Here is a 22,140-nt window from a genome sequence, read left to right on the forward strand (position 1 = left end):
CAAAAAAAAAAAAAAAAGGAAGATTGGCAACAGATGTTAACTCAACAGATTGAACCAAGGGAATCCACCTGATCAGAGTTGGGACAAATGAGTCCTGCCTAAGTAGGATGGTGTAGATTTTGTGAACCAAACAGGAGAAATGGTGATGGCTACCATATTGAATCCATACTGTCCCAGATTAAGTGTTTTCCTGGTCTTGTGTAACCTCATCCTTATCCTACAAATCAAGCATTGTCCCCATTTTGCAGATGAGGTATCTGAGGTTCCATTAATCCTCTTGCCCTGGGGCACCCGGCCAAAGCGTTGAGCTGGCACCTCTTTCCCAAATGAAGAGCCAGATACTTCATCGTGAACGTCTCCTTTCCCCAGATTTGAAACGTACCTGTTTCACCTAACTCCTCACTAATTTTGTTTCTAGACTTTACACATGCCAACATGTGCCAACTTTCCTGTTTGGCTCAAGCCATCTGCTGAGTTGTGAACAGGGCACGGTGCTGTGAGTTGCCTTTGAAACTCTCCTGAAGGGCTTCCTGGAGACGTGCAGAGAATCCCACATCTTCCTTCATGCTGCAGTTTAGCTAACGCGTCATCGGGCTCAACCTGGCGAGGTCAGACGTACCTGAACCAAACACCCATCCCCAGAGGTCAGACGGAACTGAACCAAACACCCATTCCCACACCCCCATCCTATTCTCGACGGCTCTGGGGCAAGTGCTGCCTGGCAAAAAGGCCTAACTTCTCCCTCTGCAGGGGGGCCACCCTGGGCTTTCTCCAGGCGCCCCCTGCAAATGCACTTACCCCGTGTGAAGCAACAATTCCTTACCCTGAACACTTGCCTTTAAACAGGTTCTGGGGGCCCAAGTAAAGGCAGCCAGCCAGGGGAAAAGGTGGAAGGTCCCCCCTCCCCTGTTTTACTGACATATAACCAGCAGTTTATTCTTAAAGTCAAGACTTTGAGATTCCCTTAAATCGTCTATCAAATATCAGAGTTTTGAATACACAGAAGCCATTGAGGAAGACGCAGGAAGGCAGGCAGGTCTCCAGTAAAAGAGAAAGTTCTGAAATACCTTGTCACCCAGCCATCCCACTACTGGGTATCTATCCAAAGAACTTGAAATCAGCAATTCCAAAAGTCCCATGCACCCCTATGTTCATTGCTGCATTATTTACAATAGCCATGACGTGGAAGCAACCTAAGTACCCATCAACTGATGATTGGACAAAGAAGATATGATGTATATACAATGGAATACTACTCAGCCATAAAAAGGACAAAGTCGTCCCATTCACAACAACAGGGATGGACCTTGAGGGTATTATGTTAAGTGGAATAAGCCAGACAGAGAAAGACGAACTCTGTATGACTCCACTCATAGGTGGAAGTTAAACATATAGACAAAGAGAACTGATTGGTGGTTACCAGGAGAAAGGGGGGGTGGAGGGAGGGCACAAAGGGTGAGGTGGTGCACCTACAACATGTTTAACAATAATGTACAACTGAAATTTTCACAAGGTTGTAAACTATCATAATCCTACTAAAAAGTTTAAAAAAAAGAAAAAAGAGAAAGTCTGCGGCAGCTGCATTGCTCAGCTTCTGGGCTCCCTTCAGAGGGTCCACTATACTATGGTGGTGTGCTCACACTGCAGTGCGCTCTTCAAGAATTGACTTCAGAGATCAGGGCTGAGAAAACAGGCGTACACACCCATACACACACACAGAGTACACACTTGCGGAAAGAACTGCAAACACGCATTCATAATCTTTGTCCTAGAGATACCCCAAGTAGGACTTCACCCTGGTGTCAATTCAAGTGCAAGAAAAACTCATGTCACAAAGATGACTGAAATTATTTCATAAAAAAATCTGCGGAAAACACGAATACTGTCTAGCAATAGCTGATTGAACATTTTTGTGTTTCTGTAGATATTTTAAAAGATTAGCCAGAAAGGGGCTTTTTTTGGAAAGATGTCTAAAATATGCTGGGGGGGAAACACATCATGTTTCACTTAAGTAAAAGAATTCTCATACGTTTGCCTCTGGGAAGACATTAAAACTTAACTCTAAGTTAGTACCAAGTGAGAGAAAGGGTGAGAATTGTAGTTACTTAGGACCAGCGCACGTTAGGTTAAATTAGGTATTTCCATTTGTTATCTGGAGTGGGTTAACCTTTCTCTCAGAGTCAACAGGGTGGCTGCCTAGCCCTAAATTTAAACGAGCTGAGGCCGAAAGACAACGCAAACCTTAGCAGAGGGGGATCCACCCGCAAAGGAAGTTGACACACACAGCTCACGTCAGGGCAAAGACCCATAAGAACAACTCCCAGCCCTTTCCTGGATGTCAAGAGAATCCAGTCCAGGATGCTATGGCATCCCCATCCCTGAAGACTCTCCTGGGCCTGCGGCTGGTTCTGGCATTGGGTTCACAAGGACAAACACAGCAAAAGGTCAGCAAGAGGAGGCTTCACTAGCAGGACGTTCACCTGGTCTGGCCCTTGTGTCCTACCACCTTCTCTAATCTTCCCTGGGAATTAAACGCCATCTCCCACCTGACTCTCGGCCCTAAGCAGTCTGTGTGTCAGAGATGGTAGAAAATACTCTCTCTGCCCAGTGACTTGTACCAGGTTAGGGCAGGTCGAGATGTGGGGTAATCTAGGGTATGACAAGCCTTCTATGATCACAAGCACACACACAGGAAAGTTCTCCAGAATGAGATTATGCTAGCGAAACTTTTACGCCTTAAGGAGAGAGACCAACCAGCACGTAAGGGTCTGTGTGCTTGAGCAGAGAGTCAAGCATGGATGGAAGCAGATGAGTATCTTGGATTCCAGCACCTGGAAGGTCACAAGGCAGCTGGAAATGACTGTCAAGTAAGGCTTCTCAGGTTTAGAGTAGAAACTACAGAAAAACTTACATACACAACTGATGGGGCAAAAAAAACATCCAAAATTTATTCTCCAACAGACAGACAGCATCAGCAGGTAAAACTACAGGGGTTTCTCCGTAGATCATACATTCACAAGACATTATTAGCTTAACAGTGAGAAAGCCTCTGGTGTGTTGTCTGTAACAATATCCACTTCACAGTGTAAACATGTACTATTCTTGTGTTCACTTACAATTCCAGAAGGAAAGGCACAATTTGGCAAAAACAAAATATTTTTTTGGATCCTAAAATCAGGTGCAATAACTGAAGACAAACTTTCGCTAACAGTCTTGATCTACTTTTCCACATAGAGGGGGAAAGACTTCTCCACCCCGAAATCCGGGTCTTTCTTTCTCCTCCCTTGTTAAATTGTTAGAGCAACGTTTCGTTGTTTGCTTAATATTACATATACAAAAAGGGGGTTAAAAAAAAAGAATCGCATCATCCAGCTGCTCCCACCAATACATCAATCAACTCTTAGGTTTAAGACAGAGGCTAGAAACACTTCAGCGGTCATAAAATAGGAAAATAGAGACTATGGCTACAAAAATAAAAAATAAATGAGGTAGATAAATTAAAGCTTTCACATCCAGGACTTGCCTGTTCCAACTTCGTAGCCTTCATGCAATACTCAGGGGGAAAAAAATCTTCATCATTACTTGGCATAAGTCGCACCAAGGCAATGTTTGTAAAAATCAGTATGTGAACCTATAAGAAACACGCCCTTCCAGGAGTTTCTTCAAGAAGGAAAACCCAGTTCTTCGATCGATAAAGTAGGCACTGGCGAGCTAAAGTCAGTCACCTGAGATTCCCTGCTCCGCTGCCCACCTCCCCCGGGTTCAGGAAGGAGGCGGCATCTGGAAAAGCACAGGGAAGTACCTTGGCACTCCTGGGGCGCCAAGGGAACTGTATTTAAATAAGCAGCACACACAATTGACTCCCTAAGGACTAAAATCAGTCCCTTGAGGGCATCCTACTTAAGGTTCCAAGGTTGAAGGAATTTAGTAATTTCTACAACCTTAGGGGTTTTTTTGTTTTGTTTTTTTAAAGTACATTCAAAAAAGAAAAGAAAAAAAAAAGGATGGATGTGAGGGGCTGGGGATAGAAAACAGGTCCCAAAATAGATGACAGATCTTGTCCATTGACCGGCATACAGTCACTACAAGAGTATATAGCACCCCTCCCCCTCCCATTAGACTCAAACAGTTGTCTTTTCCATTGTGGTTCAGTAAGTTCCCACTTGAAACAGACGCCGGTCTTTGGAAACAGTTACTCCAGGTTACACAAAGGTTTTATGTATACAATTTGTCGCAAGTAACAAAGCTACTTTGCAAGACCCGCTTCTTTCCAGAATTTAAAAAAAAACAAACAAAAACCAAACACTAGTCTGTATTTGTTTTAGTGTTAATTTTTTTTTCTTTTTTTCAATTTTTCTTTTTTTTGTTTTTGTTTTTTGTTTTCTTTTGCAAAGCAGCATAGCATCATGATTGTAGGACTTGCCTGAGGTTGTGGTCACAACTGTAAACATCATTTGCACATCCGTAAGATAACAAACAGGAGAAGATGGGTTCTTAAAAAACAACAAAAAAGGTACAGTTCTAGAGGTCACTGTCTGTATTTCTCCTTCCACGTGGGTTCTCCTTAGCTGACTGCGATCTTGTTTTCCTCCAGGAAGTGAGGGAACTGGTGCTTGGGAACACTGTCGGCAGCCCCTGGTTTCTCTACTTCGGCGCTGAGAGCTGACTGGGAGCCATCCATCTTGGAGATAGCGTTGTTATTCGCGATGGAGCTGGCCCCCAGGGAAACCGGGAGGGTAGGAATGCCACCGCTCTGGATCACGGAGATCTCGTTGGTCTTCATGGCCAGACCGCCATTGAGCATGGTGGTGTACTGGTTCCACACGACAGGGTCCACATTCACCGAAGGGGCCAGGATTTCCTTGGGAAACATCTCGGGGACTCTCTTTCCCTCCGTTCCTAAGAGAGCCATGGTGTTCTCGATGGCCAGCTTCCTCCCCCGGCGTGCAGAGCTATTGCTGGCCCCGTGCGTCATATAGTGGACCTACAGGAAAAGGGACAGAGAGGTTTCCAGCAAAACATAGGTTTGACTGCATGTTGGCAAGCCACAGTCAGTCTGCATGTGGGCTTGGTTCTACCCAAACAGTGTTTTAACATAAGTTAAGAATCAGATTTCATATATTAAAAAATCCAGGTATCGGTTCTCTTGGGAGGAAAAAACAAATCAGATGATCTGGCCCAGAGGCAAGTAAGGGCAATCAAGGTTGGAATATACACTCCAGTTTGTCCCCATCCCACTGTTCACATGAGCAGTTCTGCGAACCTACTGTGTACCAGGCATTGTTTCCAGTGCTGGGGTTGAAATCTGTTAATACACAAACCTACGCAGGTAATGCAATTGTACAGAACTTAACACATACGCACACTAAGCACAAGCGAAACAGGAAAAATCTGAAGAAGACCAGTAGATTGCAGCAATGTCAATATCCTGGTTGTGTTATTATTATACTACAGTTTTGCAAAATTCTACCACGGGGGGAAATTGGGTCAAGTGTGTACGGATCTGTGTGACATCTCACTGCGTGTGGATCTACAATTACTTGAATAAAAATTTGAGTTAAAATGTACTTTTTGAACAAAACGGACCCTGCCCTGACGGAGCTGAAATCCTACGTGCCCAGCACATCAACAATGGCAATCATTGCTACAGAGGAAACTATGCGTTGTCGGGAAGGTCATAGAAGGCCGTGGTGGGGAATGAATGCGATTTAATCTCAGGTGGCAGGCAAGGCAAGGCCTCTTCTGATGAGGAAAGAGATCCTGTTACCTATTGGTTCTCCAAGCAGGCCTCCTTTCTGCAATTACTGGTCTGGTCTGGCTCGTGAGTTTTCAAATTCCTTTCAGCTTCTTTAAAGAGAGCTGAAGAATGTGGTAGGTCCCAGGTGTCTCAGGCATTCCCATTTCATCTTCACTGACATCCTTAGAAGTCACTAGCTATCGTCCCACCAGGCTCAGAAGTGACTTGCTCTTAATCACTATAAGACGCTGTTAAGATGCTCCAGGTGTAATTTGAAACACTTTACTAATATAACTCATTTAACCTCCAGGACAAATCTGAAGTTGTCATGACTACATTACCCCTATGCCTGGGAAACCGAGGCTCAGGGAGCCACCTGCCCAAAGCCACTTGTGCAGCGACAGCAGCTCCACACCTTCCCCAGGCTGATGCCAGGGCCTGGGAACTCATTCAGGCTTTGTATTCTAGTCAGTATTAGAGATTAAGTTATTTCATGTTCCTCTTCTGGTGGTTTTGCCAACTAGACTAAAAATATATTCTTTATCTATCTAGTATATATAATACATAAATTATATTCTATACAGGTTGTTTTTGCAATAAGTACTTTTAATTTTTAAAAGGACGCATAGTCTCCTGGGTCAACTTTCAGATGAAGTTTCAACCTTTATTCTAGCTACAAAGAATTCGTCTGAGTCTACTCACTGGAGAAGGAGAGACAGCCAGAGAAACACGCCTGTGCAAGCTGAAGGCAAGGCCAGGAGGAAAACCTGGGTCCCCCATTCCCTTCCTGGCTTCTCCCCCAGGCCACTCTCCATCCTTACATGGGAGAGTGTCCTCCCCATGTCCCCAGTAAAGTTTTAGATAGACCAACTCATCATGACAACATAGGCCATTCTCCAGAAGGACCCAGGCTCAGTTTTAACAGCACGGCTCATAACCTGCAGGCTTTCTTCTTTTTAACCCCAGTGGTACTGTCTGTAACTCATGGATTTATTTCAACCTAGCAGGCTAGGAAAACAAAAACCAATGCACAGGGTGGTCAAGTCTGGAAGCATGCGCAAATCCATAAACGACTTAAGACCACAGTACACACGTGACAAACATCATCTACCTCTCCAGATTTGCTTTCATACATCTACTTCACTGTTGTTCCAGGAAATCACCGTGTCCCCCAGTACTGGACGGAAAACCACTCACGCTGGACTTTCCGCTAAGAGACAGGAGCACACGGTAGACCACGTGTTCTGCTCCCTCCCTCACAGCATCACTTGTAAAAACACATCATTACTTTGTGTGCCGCTAAGATTAGAAAAAAACATCACCAATTACAGACACTGAAAGCGAGAAGCATCCCAGTTTCAGAGAGCTTGCAAGGTGAGAAAATATACTTCTTTTTAAAGAATATTTCAAGAGGCAGTTGTGGGATGACTGTAATATCCCATTTGGTCTTAACGGGAGAATTCATCACGGATGGGTAACAGAAGTAAAGAGAGGCTGCTGAACACTGAGCCCCACCCCTGCAGAAACCAGAAGGAAACGCACCTTCAAGTTGCCTTTAGTGGTAAAAGCTCGTGCACATATGTTACACACGAAAGGCTTCTCCCCAGTGTGCGTCCGCTCGTGAATCTGAAGAGCGCTGGCAGACGAGAAGTTCTTCCCGCATCGCGTGCACCCGTGCTGCTTGGCCTGTCGGCGTGGCTGCGCCGCTAACAAAGGTGTCACGCCTGGGGACATGGTCGCAGGTCCAACAAACGTACCAGGAACTTCAACTTTGACATAGGTTGGCTGGGCTCGGATAAAGGGTGATGGGAGACTGCTCCGACCTAGTAGACAGAGAAAAGAAATCCCAAACCTTTATCATCTCACACTCATTCACTCTGCAACAATTGCCCACTGTCTAGTGCCTGGAAATGGCTATCTGGAAATTCACACCCTGGAAGCAGCTTTCCTTTGACTTGTTTTCCTGCACAGAGAACAATGACTCAAACACTTAAGGAAAATTTACCATTTTGGTGTAAAAGTATGGGCAGCACATAAGCCCCTGCAATTCAAGCTCAACTTTCTGCATAAGAAGTTATCTTTAAAGTTGGCCCAGACGCCATCTTTCTTTGATTCTACCAGGCAGCTGTTACCCCATTTTACTATGAAGGACCTCAAGAGGCACCCCACAATTTATATGTACATTTCAAATGGGTTAGATTCTTTTTCTCCCTCAAGAGTTATTAATTTGTGAAACTTACATAGGGAATGGGACCTCAGAATCAAGGAACTACGGCTTATCTCAGTGGTCAAAACCCACTTTCTCAAATATTCTTTTAATGGAGCATTTACTTAAGATTACCCATATGTCCCCATGGGGCTCAAACACAAAAATAAAAATCAACAAGAAACTATGCTGTCCATATCCAATACAATTAACCATCATAAATAAAAGCATGTCAGTACCAGGACAGAGGTGGTTATTATTTCCCTCTACCCACAAGTACAGACTAATTGCCCTAAAGAGGAGCTGCTTTGCATACATCATACTCTCCGTCTGTAAAGTTCAACCCAGGTTCCTCTTGGATGACCTTGTGCCCAAACTGGACATAAGTTAAATCCAAAACTCTATCACCTTCCATCTCAGGGCGGCCGCTCTCGGAGCCGTCTGCTTTGCCGCCAGCATCAGGAGACTTGGACTTGATACTTTCTGCTTGGCTATTGGCCGGGGAGAGTGCCTGGAAGGACGTGGTCTCCAGGACGTCTGGACTTCGGCTCTGATATTCCTGGTCTCCCATCACGGAGGACGACGAGTCGTTGGTCAAGCCATCACTCTCCACTGAACCGTTTTCTCTGCTGCTCTGTCGCTGAAGGACAAGAGGAGCAGGACCCACTTTCCCTGGGGCATCTAGGGACGCCATCATGGTGAACCCTAGAGTAGGTGATGCCGAGTGGACGTTGGGAAGAGGCATGGGGACCTTTGAGGAGCTACTGGGGGCATCCTGGGGGCCAACTTCATCTACATCGATGCTTTCGACAACATCATCATGGCAGACGGCACCTGTACTGCCATTCTCACTGACCATCATTGGCTCGGGACCTGTAAAATCACAGGGATTCTCCGGCAGGGGTGTGTTGGGAATCTGCCCACCCATGTGCATCCGAATATGCTGCTGCAACATGACTGCGTTGGTAAACTTCTTCTGGCAGATGGGGCACGAATGCTGCGTCTTTATGGATGTGTTGGTTCGGTGAACCCCGAGGTGTGTCTTCAAGTTGCCTTTGGTGGAGAAGGCTCGACCACAGATCTTACACTGGAAGGGTCTCTCCCCAGTGTGGGTGCGGTAATGCATTTTGAGGGAGCTTTGGCAGCTTAAGACACGGTGGCAAATGAGACATTCATTGGGGTCGGTGGTGGCCTTGTCGATGTTCTCCACCAGTTGCTGCAATTTCAGAGTCTCTGACCCTGGCTCGGGTGTCCCACTCCCTTGGAAGCCACCAACCCTCAGGGAATTATGGTTTGGCCCCACCCCAGAGAGTATGGATCCATCCTCACTTTCCGGAGAAGGCCCAGGCTGCAGGTCGTTGGGCAGTGGGCCACCCATGAGGTCCTTGGGGTTAGTCCCCGAAGAGAGATTCTGAGGTAGCCCTACATTGGGGGTCCCTGTTACCAGGACAGGTTTGCTGTCTAAAGAGAGACTCGATTCATCTACAGGGACAGGTACAGAGAGTGCATAGGGAAGGCCATTGCCTGCCGCCATTTTGTCGTGGAACTCGGCAAACAGCTGGGGGTTTGCCTTCACCTGGGGATGTCGATGAAAGTGCACCTTGAGGTTGCCCTTGGTGGTGAACCGGTGGCCACAGACAGAGCACACGAAGGGTCTCTCTCCAGTATGGGAACGGAGGTGGATCTGCAAGGAGCTATCAGTCCCAAAAACCTTGCTACAGTACTTACACTTGTGCTTGTAGAGGATGGCCTCGTCTTTGGGTTTGACATCCACTGGGGAGATGCTCGGTGGCTTCCCTTTCCCTTTCTTGGATGGGTCTAACGCCACCGTGGAGAAGGGGCTCTGGAAGAGCACAGAGCCTGGGGCCTGAGGTAGCAGGGCACCCGGGAGGCGTGACATGACGTTCGGGAGCACCCTGGTCCCATCTGGCTTCAGGGCGAAGGGTGTCAGCCCTGGGGACACGGAGCTGGTGGTGGAAGGGATGTTTGTGTGAGGTAGCTTGGCTTGTTTCAAGGCATCCAGAGACAGACCTTGGCTTCCAGCCTTCTGGCTGAGCAGAGCCACAGCGGCCGAAACCTGCTGGGACATGTGGCTGCCCAGTGTCTTCAGGGTATCAGCTCCCGCCACGCCGGAGTGGAGGGCGTGGGAAGCCCACATGTTCACCTGAATGCGGATCTGTTCGGTGAGCTGGATCTGCTGTAGCTGCTGCTGCTGCAGACACAAGATCTGCTCGAGGACCCACGGGATGCTGTTGGCACCAGGCAAGGGGGCTGGCAGAGCATCCGCACTCCGCTGATTCACCGCCACCTTGGTGCCCCGTAGTGCTTGAAGAGTGACGTTAGTGTTGGCCACTTTGCCTTTGGGTAAATAGCTTATGTCCTGGGGAGTGGGTGGCACAGCGGTCTCCGTCTTTAGGTACATGACGGGCTCTGCCCCCGGCTTCTCCTTCCCGTCCCCTGAGCTGCCGGCATCCTCCCGGTGACCATCCTTACTGCTCGGACTGTGCGGCTGGTGGCTCAGCACAGCCCCAGAGAAGTCTTCTGAAGGCACCGGCCCCTCACTGTCATTCATGATGAGGACAGGTGGATTTTTAGTGCAATTTTTCTTATGTTCTAAGAACTCAGAGAAGCTGAAGAACTCCGCACAGCACTTCTCACAGATGTGAGTGTCTTCCCGACGAAGCCTCTTCATCGTCACTCCGTCCCCACTCACGTCATCGCCATTCCCTGGGTGGTTCATTGGAGCACCTGCAGCAAGAAAGAGAAAGCTAAGAATTCTACTCAAGAAGGGATCTGGGGCAATTTCTGGGGAAAAACCACAACAACTCATGATACAACAAGTCTTCGTGAGCTGTGTGCCAACAGGCAGAAGATTGCGTAAGGGACCAGGCGTCGAAGGTCTGTACAAACCAACCACTTAGGTAGTGGTTACATCCCCTAAAATACGTCCACGTCCTCACCCCAGGCACCTGGGCATGCGACCTGCATTTGGAGGAGAATCTTTGCAAATCTAACTAGGGAGGGTACCAAACCCAACGCCTGGTGTCTTTAAAGAGAAAGGAAAGGACGATGAGACAGAGGATGAGAACGCGTGAAGAAAAGGATTAGGCAGCTGGAAGCCAAGAGAAGGTAGGAAGAAGGCCTGGAACAAACTCTCCCTCAGAACCTCCGAGAAACCAGCTCACACCTGAATCTCAGATATCTGGCCTCCAGAACCATGAGAATAAATGTCTGTTGTTTGAAGCCATCCATTTTGTGGCCACTTGTTACAGCAGCCCCAGGAAACTCACATAATTTATTAAAACAGTCCCCTTGGAGCTCTGCACCCCACTCAAAGCTAGCTTACAGAGGCAAACGGATTTCACACAATCAAAAAAGATGAGGTGTGAACCCGCTGAAGTCATGGTTGCGCCCATCTCTGTCCCGGGCCCATCAAAAGCGAAATTGCAGTGAATCACGCATTCAGGCAACGTAAGGAGTGCAGCTTCCCACCCGAAACGAGCAAAGTTTAAAGGCACCAACACTAACGATGGTAGCGCTAAATTTACTTAAAATGTGGAGAACAGTACACTGGGTGAGTTCAGACGGGAAGGCCAAGCCGATATTCCTAGGACTATTTTCACATATGAGAAACACATCAGAAGAAAGGAAACATTGCATATCCAAGAAAGGCATGACTATAGAAAAAAACTTCACTGGCCCTCCAGATTATGAAAAACCTAGAGAAATGTCTTGACGGTTAGGACATTAAAAGAGTTAATAAGCCCTTATATAAAGAGAGAAGCCCGAGAACGGAAGGAGGGGTGGGAAGGATGGAGTCCGTTCCTCCGCTTCCATTTGCAACTTCTCCTACTGTTACATGAAATCAAACAGCGGCTACATTCCCAAAAATGATGGGTCCACAGATTCCTTTTGGAACTGGGTCCTATGCCCTGCCCGGTTAGTGCTTGCCCGCACATTAAAATTCTTGTCTCGGGACGTGCTTTAGCCAGAAGCCTGGGCTCTGGCAATAAGCAGCCAGGCGGGAGGAGAGCCTCTTTAAGCTCCTTTACTTTCCTCATTTCCCGGCTATCCTATCATTATATGTACCCCCCACCGCTGAGAAGTCACATAGGTCCACCTCAGATCCAGCAACTCCAAGTGTTCAGACCCAAACTACAGAGACACCTGCGCATGTGTACAAAGATCTAAGCAGGAAGAAGGGTACTTTTCACCGAAATGTCTTTAGCCTCCAAAGACTAAATTTTGGTGTACCCACAGTGCAAAAATGACACAGAATTCCCATATGCCCTGACATGGAGACAGAAGTTAGGCAAAAGAAATAGGCTGCAGACGGTATGTAAAATGTGATCATTTTTGTTTAAAACAAAACCTGCCTGAAATGTACAATTGCATCGGGGAAAGGGCAGGAAGAATCCACACCACTTTTCAATAAATTACTACTTTTTAGGGTGCCGGCCCCGTGGCCAAGTGGTTAAGTTCGCACGCTCTGCTGCGGTGGCCCAGGGTTTCACCAGTTCAGGTCCTGGGCGCAGACATGGCACTGCTCATCAGGCCACGCTGAGGCGGCACCCCACATGCCACAACTAGAAGGACCCACAACTAAAAATATGCATCTAGGTACCAGGGGGATTTGGGGAGAAAAAAAATAAAATAAATTATTACTTTTTAAAGTAAACTAACATATTTTGCCTCTCAACTTCTTGGGTGATCACACTTCCTCAAACCACGGGTTTTTGACTGAGGAGCCTGTCGACAGTTCGGCAGAGGGGCTGATCTTGAAACAAAGTCTATTGCTCTTGAGATCCACAGGTTTCATCAGATTTTCAAAAAGTCGTTCTTTTAAATTTACAGAACATGGCCTTAGTAAACTGACTTAATCTTTACTAATTTCAGACTAGGTAAAAATAGGAAGATTTGTCAGGTGTATGCAGGTTGGGGTGGGCCAGGAGAACGAGACAAGAGCCATCAGCAGGTCTCGCCTGCCAGAGGGAAGGAAAGAGATGAGGGGCAAGCCAGAGGCCACCTCTTAACACAGGCTGGATACAGGGAGTTCACCCCTCAGAATTTCTATTAGACATGCATAATCGTGAGCACCTCCTAAGGTAGGCACCTGGGTTAAGTGAAGTGATTAACTTAACCCGTTTGTGGAGGGTCTGTGCCCTGCACCATCCTAGGATCTGGGGAAAGTGCAGACACTGTATGTGTTCAGTGAACACTAGTTTTCCCACCTCTTCTACAGTTGTGCACTGTATAACGACAATTCAATCAAGAACGGACCACAAATGTGTCAGTGGTCCCATGAGATCGGTACCATAGAGCCTAGGGGTGGAGCAGGCTACACCACCTAGGTTTGTGTAGGCATGCTCCACGATGTTGCACAACGATGAAACACCCGAACAAAAGCATTTCTCAGAACATGCCCCATTGTTAAATGACACACGACCATAGTTCTAATGGCTTATATAGTTAGCTGGGCAATGAAGACTGCTGAGAAGACGACGCCAACAGTCATGTACCGCCTCACGCATTTAACACATCTCACCATGTGCAAGGCTGGGGCAAGGGACAGGGTGGTGAGAAGACGAGCCAGAGAGCTTCCTGTAGTTCAGACGAGGCTCTCTAGATATCCCCCCCTCTCACTATACTATTAAATATCAGTCCTATTTACAGATGAGAAAAACAAACTGAAGTAATGTGACTTGCACAAGGCAACACAATTAAAAATTAGTCATAGATAACTTGTGACCACTTATGTGCCAGGTGTATTCGAAACAATTTATATGTTATTAACAACTGTATATGGTAGGGACTATTACATTTAACAGAGGGGGAAACTGAGGCACAGGACATTAACTTGCCCAAGGTAATACACACAACACCAACATTAAAACTCAGGCATGCAGTGCCCAGAGCCTCCATCCGAACTGTTTGTTCTTACACTTCCTTTCATAATATGTTTCTTCTGTTGAGACTGTAACTATCTTCCCTCTCACAGAATCCCCAGGGGGGGACAGCAAAGCCTGAGGGGTCAGGTCGGCGGGGGGTCTGGGGGGGTGTGATTAGCGGGATGGACTAGAACACGTTACCGTCTTTCTGGGATGTCCAGAAGTCGTCTAAAAAGTTTGGACACAGTGCACCCCGCTATGTCCAGGTGGAGTTCAACAGGTAGGTAGGTCCTTCCTTAGGGCCCCAACACCACACCCAAACAGTCATATTGCAACAATCAAGTTAAAAACACTCGCCAATTCCCATACTGAACGATACTATCTCTCTCTCCCTCCAATTCCCATACTGAACGATACTATCTCTCTCTCCCTCCGTATACTTTCCCAAGACTTGAAATGCAGCGCCTGTGGGGGTGTTAAGTGGCACAATCTTTCTGGAAAAGCAATTCTGGCAATTATGTGTCAAGAACTTTAAGAAGCAGAACTTTTAACTGTTTAACAAGTTTCTCTTGGGAAGGAAATACACACTGTTGGTAGGCGCATATAAATAGAGAAACAGAGCTTCCTCAGACGGCCATCAGGCAACATCACAGCTTTAGCGCAACCCTCCTTTGACCCAGCAACTCCTTTGTTAGGAACTTACTTTCTGTAATATAAGGATACAGTTCTCGAATTAACAAACAGCAAAAACAAAAATGGATGCACTTATCCATCCACCAGTAAGGCTCTGGTTAAATAAATTAAAGTACAGAAAAAAGATGACTAGTTTGCAGCCTACAAAAATAGATCCTTTACATGCGCTGCTCTATAGGACAACTACCGGAGATTTATTTCAAGAGGAGAAAAAAAGGGTAGAGAACAGGATGTCTATATAACGTGCTCCCATTTTGCATTTGCAGATAAAGATATAAATACGTACATGGAAAACTTCTGAAATAAGAGAAACTGTGTTGGTCTCTAGCTCTTGGAGTGTGTGAAGAAACTTTCTAAGTGTAGATATATACATTTTGTACCACGGTTTCTTTTTAATAAGGATGCTTCCATCCTTTGTCTTAGCCGCTTCTGGAAATCTCTAAGAAAGCCCACACAAAAATGCCCATTTCACTTTTTAAGGGCTAAAGCAAATCCATCACCATTCTCCACAAACAACAAAACACGCACCTGAGACTCTTAGACCATATCTCATTTATCTGCCCAATTTGCAAATGCAGAAACTGAGGCTCAGAAATAATGAAGTGATTCAAGGTGACATATTGCTAGTTAAAGAATACAAGAGCAGAGATTGTATTCTTAAATACTCTTTAAGGAGACTAAAATTGCCCAATTTTTCATTGTTTCTTCTAGAGCAGTTGCTCAAAACACCCCTCTCTGGAAGCTCTTAAAGCAGTTTTTCCTAATCACCCCCCCATGAAATCTTAATATCACAAATATACTGCCTGTCTGTTTCTGCACTGTGGCCACAAACCACTCTAATACCAATAAATGTTTTTGTCCCCCTCCCCCAAACAATTTTCACCCCCTTGGGGACAATATTCCCTCACTGTTTTAAAATGCAGGTTCTAAAAGGCATTCACCACGGCCAGCGGGCAGAGTGGTTAGGTTTGCCCGCTCCGCTTCAGCGGCCCAGGGTTTCCCCAGTTCGGATCCTGGGCGCGGACATGGCACCGCTCTCAGGCCACGTTGGGGTGGCGTCCCACATACCACAACTAGAAGGACCCACAACTAAAAATATACAGCTATGTACCGGGGGGCTTTGGGGAGAAAAAGGAGAAAAAAAAAATCTTTAAAAGAGGCATTCTTAAACTGGGATCCAGGAAATTAGATGGGAAAAATAATTTCTTGATTTTCGCTAACCTGAACTAAAATTTAACATTTCTTTCACTTATGAATGTAAGGAACCATACCACAGTGGTCCCTACAGAACCTGTGATCTGTCATCAACAGAAAGCAGGTATCTTCATGTGGTATTAATGCTGCTGCGTTCCTGGAAAACTCTGGTGGTGACCTGACTGACTGCTGGATCTTCTTTATTGTGGTCATAAAGGAGCACATGTTACTATCTCATAAATGTTTCCAGTTTTGGTCACTATATTTCAATACAATTTATTTCCTTGGAATTCTACGTACGTATTTTATTTTATGCCTTTAAATACATTCTGTTGAGACGGGGTTCTATGGCACAAAAAAGGTTAAGCTCCTCTGCTCTAGAAGGATCCAACAGTTCACAAGAGTGATTTACAACCTGAATACCAGCTCGGCCTTCACTGTATACACAGGCTTGCCTCTTCTGTAGCCTCCAAGCAATTCGGGCAACATCCCACTTGAGTCTTAAAACAGCAGGAGCTCTGTTTGCTCGCGCAGTAAAAAGTACTTCTACATCCAGACCACCATTGGCAAATACTGAAACCGTATTTGCCGAAGAGTAAGAGGACTCTGTTATGAACAATTGCTGGGTATGCTTAAGTTAACCCTTCCTGAAAGGAAAAAGCAAAGTTCAGAGGGATTACACAGCAACCAGCTCTTCCATCCTTCCACCCCACCCCCACTCCGAATTTTAGGAATGTTATCTCTCAGCATCTAGTTATCCAATAAGTTGGAAGAATGCAGTAAACCCAGCAGGGGTCTTAGATTCAATCACTGCCAAATGGATAGAAAATACTCTTACTATTGTATAGGAAGAAAAGCTCATCTGCTAGAAGCCAATCAAATTCTGGAGACTCGAAAATGCTTAAAAAATAAAACCTGTATAAGCTTAAGAAAAGTCTTACGCCCCAAGCTTATCTTTTTTTCCCATTCCTATATTAAAAGAACTACAATGAGTAGATTATCCAAAGTACACAACGTCTTCCACCCTCCCTCCACCCGCGGGATAACTGCTTACCAAAAATAAAAGGAAACTGAGAAGTCCTTAAGTATTGAACTAGGTGAAACAAAGTGCCCTTCAGTTTAATTTTACATCGGAATTCAGCAATTCGAGAAACACTGAAGTAACAAGCCTTTAACTCAATTTGCAGGTGGTACATCAGAGCTATAATTAAGTTTCTACTTCATTAAGAGCTAAAAAAAATTGTTCCAAAAGTCTTGGATCAAAATTCAGGGACTCTACTGAAAAGGAAAAAAAAGAGTGAAATCATGAAAGCAGCCAGCTTAAAGAATCACCTTAGCTAGCTACTAAGGTGTGTGAGCTCGACTATTTACGTTAGAGACAGTCCCATTCTGCCTCAATTGGAGCTCATCTTTTAAGCAAATTCGTAAACTCCATGCAGGCAGGGGCTTTGCTGCCTGGAACAGAGCCTGACACGGACACGAAATTTACTTGAAAAAAATGAACCACGGTGACTGGAGACGCAGTTCTCACCTGGACTTAGAGGCTTTTCAAATTGTTTAGATGCTCTTTTAAATAAACAAAAGTACAATAGGTGAAGGGTGATGAAAAGAGAACTTCTGGAACTGGCTTCCCCATCATTGTTCCCAGGTAGTAAGGTCCACCAAAGGCACACTGCTTCGCAGGGACCAGCATCTCAGAAAATTACAAGGGAGGAGAGAGCACCAAACTCCATCAGCCAAACACTCACCATGGCTCCCTCATCGAAGGAACCGACAGAACATCCCATCCCATAAGCAATTCCTCTAAGACTGTGATAAACACAGCCCACCCCCCCCCCCACAACGCCCCAATTCAGAGTAAGGCTAAAACTCAGACAGAAGAAGCCATTTCAACCTGGAGCCGCAGTTTACTCCAAAGCGAGTAAAAATGAGAAGTAAAGATCGCATACTGGAGGCCCCTAGCCTGGTGTCTGGCGCACAGTAGGCTGCAGATAAAAACTGCAGAATCACCCCCACTGATGGCTCAGCACCATCTCGACACAGTAAGTAAACAAAAACGAAATCGACCTTATTGTGAATGAAACTACTTCTGATCACTCTCCCAGCACACAGTGGGCCTTCTCTAGTTGAAATTATCTAAACGAGATAAGCTTTATCACCACAGTATAGAGAAAGAAGCCAAAAGCTCAGGGAAATCCAGTGGGTCTCAAGGTTACACTGCTGAAAGTCATACAACCAGATTGGAGCGCACATCTTCCTCTAAACCTTTACAAAAAGCCTGACTTCATTTAAAAAGAGGAAGTGCTAATTCTTCCTCCTGCCTGCAAGATGGCTCCCCAACTCCCCACCGGGGAGGAAGGTGGCAGAGGCCTGAAGGACCAAGGACCACGGACTTGTGCAATTTATTTTTAACGGAACAAAAGGGGCTGTGGGCAAGCTGTAGCCCCTCTCTTTCCTAAACTCAGATCAAAACACAGTCAGCCTGCAAGATGGACTAACGCTTCTATCAACGAGATTCCCCTCTCCCTCACTTAAAATGGGAGCTTCCTGGGGCCCTATTCTCAGAATCCTTACAGCCAGTGTAGGTCATTTCGGTTTAGAAACTGGGGCTAGGCAGTTATTTGAAACTGGGGAATCTTAATCGTTGATGGTTGTAATCCAGTTTAGCACAAAAGGCGTTTGAAACTCTTTTGAGAAAATGCTAATTTTCCTGTATGTAGCGTGAGCCCCCTGACCACCTGCAGATTTTTTGATCTGCTAATTGATTGCCGGACTTCATTTTCCTCCCTCAAAAACGGCATTCTTTACAAGCGGGTCTGAGATTGACTTTGTAAAATAAGACCAGCCCAATATTGACTTAAAAAAAATTATTCATATCCAGATTATATATATATATGTATATATGCATATAAATTCACACTGCTCAAATGTAACAGGTAGTCACTAAAACGTACTGCTCGGGAAAACTACCTTCTGGCCCATGTTGGCAACTGGGGATTCTGCAAACATTCTAGGATTGAGGAACTCTATTCAAGAATTCCAAAGACTTGGCAAAGTACACCAGGCACAGCCATCAGAGAACGCACAAACAACTGGCTGGAGGCCCCAGGGGCGCCCATCCTCGGCCCAGGCCCGCGCTGTGCATTCCGCTCCGGAACCCGTCCCACCCGTCAGGTGTGAGCCGGTACCTGCGAGAGGACCCGCCTCTCAGCAAAGGGCGCGGCACCAGGCTGGGCCTCCAGGGGGCGCCCGCGCGCAACGCGGCTGTCCGCTCCAACCCAAGCGATCCCTAGCGAACCCACCCCCTCCTCAATCGTGGAGGGGGCGCACAGCCAGGCCAGAGATCCTAGCCTAGCTCGGGCTAACTAATTGCAAACGCCAGCCAGCGATAATTCAGGAAGGCCCCTGTAACAAGCTCCCCGCTAAAGGTGCCAACCACCCCTAAAAGCCCCACTGGTGTGCGCCCACCCAAAATGAAGGGGGAAGGGGAGGTCAGAGCAGGACCAGGGGAGGGGTCAGAGCCAGGAGTTCGCCCCTCCTCTCGGGAGGAAGCGGGCGGGCGGAGGGTTAACCCTTTTGTTCCAGGTGGGCCAGGCGACGAAGCCTCTCCATGCTCCCCCCACCCCCCACGGCACAAAGAGAGTCCGTCCTCCTGGGAGCTCGGGTGCGCGCTGCCCTGACCATCAGACGCCCCGAAAACGCACAGCCGCACACTCAGTCAAGCCGATCTCTTTAATTTGGCCTGGAAAAATGTTCCTTGGGGGAAAATAGGGATTTACATTAACCTACTATAAATTTGGGGAAATTTGTTACATTCCCTTCCCGAAAAAAAGGGCAGGATACTGGAGCCAAAGTCTTCCCATCGGAGTTGTGGGTCGGAGTGTCTGGGCTAGCCGCGCACACCCTCCTCAGTGGCTGAGCTATTAGAAGGCAGGCGGGGAGTGGACGGGAAGCGACCCCATAAAGCCCAAAAGAAAGCTAAAGACGCCCCCTCCCCCCACACGGACGCTAAAAACTTATCAGGCGACAATTTGGCGGGCCGGGACGGGGGGAGATGGTGGGAAATCGACTCGCTCCTAAAACCTCGGTTAAGTGAGGAAGAGGGAGTTTGCCCCGCCGCTCCCGGCCCGCCTGGGGTCCCGAACTCCTCCCGACCCCGGAGACACTCGCCGCGGAAGCGTGGGCCGGGTCAGCCCCGGAGCTCGCCCTGGCCGCGACCGCCCAGCCCTGGCCCGACCTCTCCCCTCTCGCCCCCGGGGCGCGCCTTTGGAAAGCCGTGCGCCCCAGAAAAGCCACGCAAAACGCCAGGCCGGTGCACCCCGCGGGGCTGCCGTGCGCCCGCGACCCCAGCCGCTGGGGGCCCGCACCCCTCCGGCTCGCCGCAGTTATTTTTAGGAAGTCGGAAATCAAAGATGGCTGGAGGTCAGGCCCCGAAAGGTTAGGGCGAAGATCGGCAGGCGGCGTAGCCCAGGAAGAAAAAGCGAAAACCAAAAAAGAAATTTTAAAAGGGAAATCCTGTGCCCTTCTCTCCCACCTCTTCAGGCCCTCCAATGCCCTCCGCAGCGCGGGTGGCCCGCACCCCAGCTCCCGGGGGTGGGGAGAGGTCGCGCCCCCTCCCCCCGCTTGGCCCGGGAGGGGCGCGTGCAACAGCTCGCCCTCCCCCGGGGGGTCTTCCAGGGGTGCGCTCCTTGTCCAGCCTCCTAGAAAAGCCCCCGAGGGGTGAGCGAAAGAGTGGGGACCCCCGGGGTCTTTCTTTTAAAAGCGGCGCCAGGGAGGGAGGAGGGGAACCTAACTTACAAGTGGGGGGAGGTTACTAGAGAGGGGTGTGGAACCAATTAAGAGAGGGGCTCAGGACAAGGAGAAGGGAACCTTTCAGGAATGAGAGGGACAGAGGAGCGGGTGGGGGTCAATTTTACAATAAGAGGGGAGAGCCCTGGGGGTGAAACTTACACGAGAGGGGAAGCGAAGCGATAAAAGTGTAAAATTAACAAGGGCGGGGGGTGGAATGAGGCTGCCTCCCTTCTCTGGAACTGAGTCCCCTGATCTCGGTTCCAGAATCTGCGCTGGAAGCCGCTAGCTCCCCGAAGCCCGCGCCTTCGAGGGTCCCGCGAACGTCCGGGAAACTGCCCGCCCCGGGCGTGCGCCCCCAGCCCCACTCACCCGGCTCCCCCGCCGCCGGCGCCGCTGGGGCCGCATCTGCAAACTCCCGGGCCGGCTGCTGCGGCTGCTGCTCGCCCTGGTCCTCCTCCGAGTTGATGTGTTGGGGTTTCGCCTGCTTGCGCCTCGACATGGTGCGAGCATCGGGGCGCCGGGAGAGCCGCGGTTATTTGCCCACTCCGCCACAAATTCCTGGAGTTGGGAAATTTACCCCCCTTCGGCCGGAACGCGCATGTCCCAGTAATTATTATTATCAATAATGCATTGCGATTTATCATGAGCCCTGACAGCTGATTGGCCTGGGTCCAAGACCTCAGAGATCATTTAAATAAGCCCTCATTGATCAGGGAGGGGCGAGGCATTCTGGGCTTTGTAGTCCGGCCCTACATGCGACAAAGGCGTGTTCATCGAGGGAGCGCAACTAATTAGCATCCGGGCTCAGATTGGCTGGATCGTGGACGGAATCAGAGGGGGACCCATCCTCGCTCCAGCTATCTGAGTCCTCGGAGAGAAAAAGAAAAATAATTGTATGCTTATTGAAAACTGGGAGCTTCCGTGAAAGTTGTGCAACGAGCGTAGCTGGTAGTGTGCTCCTAAAATTACTTTTGTTTAAGGTTGGTATCCGCTCAAGCCGGGGAGGAAGGTCTTTTCAGTGAAGAATTTGGCTCAATTTTTACGTCTACCCAAAAAACAAAAAGCAAACAAAAAATTGAGATGTGACCCAGGTCCCCTCCCATCTTTTTTTCTCTGAAATGTTTAAATTGAGTTTCGAGATGCCTGAAGAATGGTCAATGGTGTCTTCAACCTTCCCACCCCATCTCGACTCTTAAAGTGGCTTTTGAATTTCCAAAATTTCAGATTATCCCCTCACCGTGATTTATTTCCTTTAAATGGTAAATAATAGCCCCCAGGATTCGTATTCTGAAAGATTGGTTTGTTGCTGCAATGCGACCTTGATTTTTGGTTTGGGGTTTTTTTTTTTTTTACTTTAAAATGGATACTAAATATAGAAAAGGCAGATTAAAAGCCTGTATAGTCAGAGATAATATCAGAACAGCAAGCCACTGCATTTTTTCCTCTATGAGCCATAAATGTCTGATAACATCATATTTTATTACTGAGACAATGCTCTTACATCTCCCATGGAGTAACAATGGGCGGGGGCTGTCAGTAACTGGGTGTTCCTAAACTAATCATTAAAGGAATTTTTTGCAATACAGACTTTATTATGGAAAAGGTGTATAGTTCAAAGTGATTGTATCATC

General features: G+C 47.4%; 1 protein-coding gene across 2 annotated transcripts; it reads right to left on the minus strand.

Moving 5' to 3' along the window:
* Positions 1 to 2,923: 2,923 nt before the first annotated feature.
* On the minus strand, positions 2,924 to 21,275 carry SALL4 (spalt like transcription factor 4). 2 transcript variants are annotated; one of them, XM_023626763.2, is made up of 4 exons: positions 20,879 to 21,275; positions 9,672 to 10,691; positions 7,280 to 7,560; positions 2,924 to 4,984 (listed from the first exon to the last, which is right to left on the minus strand). In XM_023626763.2, the coding sequence occupies exons 1-4, from the start codon at positions 21,006 to 21,008 to the stop codon at positions 4,565 to 4,567; spliced, it is 1,851 nt and encodes a 616-aa protein (XP_023482531.2). In that variant the 5' UTR covers positions 21,009 to 21,275; the 3' UTR covers positions 2,924 to 4,564. The 2 variants fall into 2 exon arrangements, with proteins under 2 accessions (XP_023482531.2, XP_001914775.4); XM_001914740.6 differs by having other exon boundaries at positions 8,352 to 10,691; positions 20,879 to 21,269.
* Between the last annotated feature and the right edge of the window lie 865 nt (positions 21,276 to 22,140).

This window comes from Equus caballus, chromosome 22, assembly GCF_041296265.1.
Source record: "Equus caballus isolate H_3958 breed thoroughbred chromosome 22, TB-T2T, whole genome shotgun sequence".
In the NCBI taxonomy this organism is placed as follows: domain Eukaryota; kingdom Metazoa; phylum Chordata; class Mammalia; order Perissodactyla; family Equidae; genus Equus; species Equus caballus.